The sequence below is a fragment of the Antrostomus carolinensis genome, unplaced genomic scaffold (assembly GCF_000700745.2).
Source record: "Antrostomus carolinensis isolate BGI_N321 unplaced genomic scaffold, ASM70074v2 scaffold33499, whole genome shotgun sequence".
Lineage (NCBI taxonomy): Eukaryota > Metazoa > Chordata > Aves > Caprimulgiformes > Caprimulgidae > Antrostomus > Antrostomus carolinensis.
Window position 1 is genome coordinate 15,609 of NW_010339840.1, and position 4,487 is coordinate 20,095.

Genomic DNA, 4,487 nt, shown 5'->3' on the forward strand with positions numbered 1-4,487 from the left:
ATTGAATTAAAAATGTTAAGAAATATGTATGAGGATTGTTTTATGGCATTTACAGTTTACCAAAGTATACAAATTACTACAGAAGGTGGCCTTGCTCCCCAAATTCTTGGCCAGTGGCCTGGTTGGTGGTCTGTCTTTGAAACTCCATTTAGCATTCAGAAGGAAGCTGTTGTTATACCAGCTAGTCAGTAGCTATGAAGTTTACCACCAAGCCTGCTTGAGCCAAGGGACTTCTTTGCTGAATCTGAGCCCATGTTGTTCTAGGCTGCTGCTAGGAGCTTGCTCTTTTGAAAGGGTAGGCACTTAATTGGCACAACATTTCAGCTTCTATTCCATCAGATTTGTACTTCAGTAAGTTACAGGTCACGCTAGCCAGACATGTGGCATATACAGTCACAGAGTAGAGGACAGACTGTGTTCTGCACAGATGCTGGAGGTAAATCCTTATTCTGAGCTAGTATAAGCTGGGAACTAATTGTGTGGGACTTGCACTCTGCTTGCAGAACACAATAAATCTGCCATGGATCATTGTTTTCATCTTGCTCAGAGCATGTTTATCATGCCAGATTCATCTTATGTTCTGCAAATACAAATTCACTGTTTTATTTTAAGAGAAAGAAAGCATCATAGACTCTAAGTGGCCTAAATAAGAAAAAGTGTAATAGTTATTTACTGAATAACAGCCCTGCACATAGAGTGTTTCCTGTAAAATTTAACGACCCTTTCATTTTAGGCTGTGATAATCACTTTTTCCCATGTTGAATTCTCTGTTGGGAGCTTCACAGATAGTGGTTGACTCAATAGCACTGAATTTGAAGATACAGGAAGAGGGTTGTTTGAGAGTGGGAAAAGGAAATCTCTTCCACGGAAGGGAGGCAGGACTTGTCAGACAAAGAAGACTAGAGAGGCAGTGTGGAAGGCTACTGAGCATTTCAGCTCAGCTGACAATCATAGAAGGTTGTATCTGGTTAGTGAAGCGTAGGAGAACGTAAAACTTCGAATGTGTTACCTGCTAGGAAGAGCTGGACAATCTCTCTTGACTTTGGAGCTATTCTAAGCCATTGCAATATGCCTGCATAGGTTTGTCTTTTATTTATTTATTTTAATTAGAAGTGACTGGGAAGCTACAGAAGGGCAGGGACTATGTATATCCTAAACTGTGAAAACTGAGCAGGAGCTAATTGTGTGGTGTAGGAAGGCATGCTAAAAAGTAGGAGACATGTATCTTAGAACTTGGAGGGAAATCCCTATTACACTGAATGGGCAACAAGACATCTCTAGTTAATAATAATTTCAGGTATCCTGTGTTTTCAGAAGTTGCAAAATCCTACAAATTAAAATGACCAAAATATGTAAGTAAAGGAATTGTCATAGGTGGTGTTGTTCTTGCTGATAGCCTTACTGGCATGCACAATTAATTGAAAGCCAAAAGACACTGAGTAATAAGACACTCTGAAAAGTCAAACTTTCCTGTCAGTTATCAATGACTTCAAAGGTGTCAGCAAAAACATAAGGCAAGTCAAAATTATTTCAGATTATCTTTTGTGGGAGCTAGGATTCTGAAGGCTGAAAAATTATCTATAGTCTACATGGCAAAAAAGTGAGATAGAGGTTATATATCCCAAGTTAGATGTTTGCTGAAAGAGATTTATTTGGGAGTATATGATACGTTACTTATACTTGTGATTGAAGTCTCTTACTTGTGAATGGGAAGATCTCTCATTTGAAAATCTATTAAGCTAAAAACTGCTTTTCTACTACAGCAGTGAAAGTGAGTCTCGTCTGTCATGTTCATCAACTTTGCAAAAGAGTCAGTGTACTTTAGAAGTAAATATATGTGAGCCTACTTATTTATAGGTAACACTTTAATATAGAAAGGCCAGTTTCTTTACCAAGAGTTTAGGTTTTGGTGGATAGGTGGGTGGTAATCTAAATCTTTGTTAAGTATGTACATGCATTTGTTTTGAGTGTTAGATTCATCCAGGCTGCTTTTTCTTTTTTGATGTGGTAAGTGATTTTTACCAAAATGTCACCTTTTGCACTGATTCCACCTACTCCAGTGTTGACATTTCCTGCATCTTTCGCTTGTCTGCTTCTCAAAGGTCAATGCACTGTCACCGGTTAGGTTAGTCTGCTGCTCCTGGCTGGTATACCTGGATTTCCTATTGTGTACCTGCTAAAAGCATCCAATCTGAAGAATGCTGGAACTTGATGCAGATAAAAGGAAATACCCCAGTAGCTGTGTTTCTAATCTCTGCAGAAGTTCTCTACTGATTTCACCAGATATTGGGAGCAAAAATCCCCTAAGGATTTTTTCAACTGTTGGTTTAGTAGCAAAAGAAGTGTCTAGGCTAGTGCCTAGATGTGTACATCTCAGCATTTTGCTTGAATGTGAAATAATATGCCCCTTGCTGTTAGTGTTGTCACTATTAGCTTCTGACTGTGAGTATACAGTTCAGTTAAAGCAACACAAAGCCAATGTACCAACTGGAGTCAGTTTCCTACGAAAACTTTGAAAACAGACAGAAAATGACAGTAAGTGCTCACACTAAAGGAATGTCAATTTATTTGTGAGACTCTGAACATAACTTTAAAACCACATTATGTGTTCTGGGTCAGACTGCAGAGAAGTTTTACATTCTTACTGAATAGCAGATTTTTTCCCTGTCCCCTTCTACCCCTCTTTTTTTTTCTTTCTTTTTTTGGTCAGAAAATTGATCATCTGTTCTTCCACCTACTGGTGCTCCTCTTGCTGAACCTGGTCCCATGCATATTACTATGATGAATCATAAATTATTTAAAAAAAGAAACAAAACAAAAAAACCCCAAACAAACAAACCCACAAAAAACCCCCAACAAACAGACAAACAAACCCACCAAACCCATGCCAAAATTCTTTCTACTTCTTGCACTCTCAGTTTTCAGTTGTGACTTCTGGAGGTTGTGGGAAATGCATGTTTCCTGTCTGCAAATGATAACTTTTGAAATTACTGTATCTTTACTTCAAAGCTACTATCTACTAGATTGGAGAATAGGATATGGAAGCTTAGGTCCTGGGAGTAACTGGTGATGGGGTGGTGTCTACAAACATGCTTGGGACAGGCAGTAAGAGTTATAAACCTTAGAAAGAAGAATAGGGTGTGGGGCATGGAGTTCGGTGCAAAGGAAGAGAGAAGGATAAATATGGACTTTCACTTTGCTCTGTCTATGTTGGAGGTGCTCTGGGAAGGATTATGTTGGATGAACATTAAGGTTTTTTTAGGACAAATTCTTTTATTTTTTTAAATCAGAAGTTGTTTTATACATTAGTAAGTGTAGCAATTTCAGCCTTTCTGTTAAGTGTGAGAAACATTCTATACTCATAGAATATTTACCACTTCTTTTGAAATTTAGGGATCCTTGATACGGTATCTTGAGCCATATTTAAGAACTAAAAGTAAGTGGTGTTGGGTGGGAGGGTTGTGTGGAAGAGTAACCGTATTTTCAGATGGGTAGAATCCATCTAAGGGCTTAATTTCAAGAAAGAATATTTAGTCATATTTGTTACCCTATTGGCAGCCCTTGTATCTAAGAAAAAACAAACAAAAAGTAGCTGTTTGTGTTATTAGGATGCTTTTAGAGTGTGCAGATAAAAGCAACATTGTTCTCAGCAGGCATTACATATAGCCCAATCTTCTTGGCTTTCTGATTAGTAACAGAAAATGTGATGGAGCGCCACACTCAAATACAGTTGACTCAGTGATTTCTGGGTGGGTTTGGGAACCAGTGGGTTGTGTGTGTTCAGACTAAGATTAAGTTTTTTCATCTGGATTTATTTTATTTGACCTGGTTGAATAGGGTGCACACATGTATAGTAGAGTAGAATGGATTAATCCACCAAAGGTTCTTAAACTCTTGTAGTTTGACAGAGAAGTTCTATTATAATAAAAAGGAAATGCTATGCTATTTGTTTTTGGGATCTGTGTTCTGTTTTCAGGTTACTTCTTTTATTAATACAAATTTATTTTATCTTTTGTAGGAAAGAATTAATACTGTCTGGCACTTTAAATCCACTTAAAGACTTGCATCTTGGAAAACTGGCGTTAACCAAGTTTCCAAAGAGTCCAGAAACATGGATTCATAGGTTTGTTTCCCTTGCCTTCTGTTGCCTCTCCAGGCTCAAACATTTTTCCTAGGGTTTTTTTTTCCCATGCTTCAGTTAAGAAGAGCCATAGGTGAAGGAAGACATCCAGAAATACAGCAGATTCTTTGAGCCAGTCATTGTAAAATACTGTGCTTTGGCTTTTGAAGATACCTGCCTATATTTTGCACTTAGAAATAAAATCATATGCACCTTTCTTTTTTGCTGCATATTTTTTTAGTAAACTTTGGAGGTGGGATAAATTTTTCTAAAAGTTTATCATGTCTTGCAGCACCTAACATTCTCAGCCTGAGAATTCTGATTCCACCAATAGTAAGTATTTGAGCATTGGGGGTTTCTCCCTCTT

At 37.7% G+C, this 4,487-nt stretch overlaps 1 protein-coding gene across 1 annotated transcript in view; it reads left to right on the plus strand.

Moving 5' to 3' along the window:
• Nucleotides 1–4,487, plus strand: part of PTAR1 (protein prenyltransferase alpha subunit repeat containing 1) — a 25,382-nt gene that overhangs the window by 10,975 nt on the left and 9,920 nt on the right. Inside the window, exon 4 of the mRNA XM_029086983.1 lies at nucleotides 3,977–4,123. Coding sequence (XP_028942816.1) covers nucleotides 3,977–4,123 — 147 coding nt within the window. The remainder of the gene's footprint in view (nucleotides 1–3,976; nucleotides 4,124–4,487) is intronic.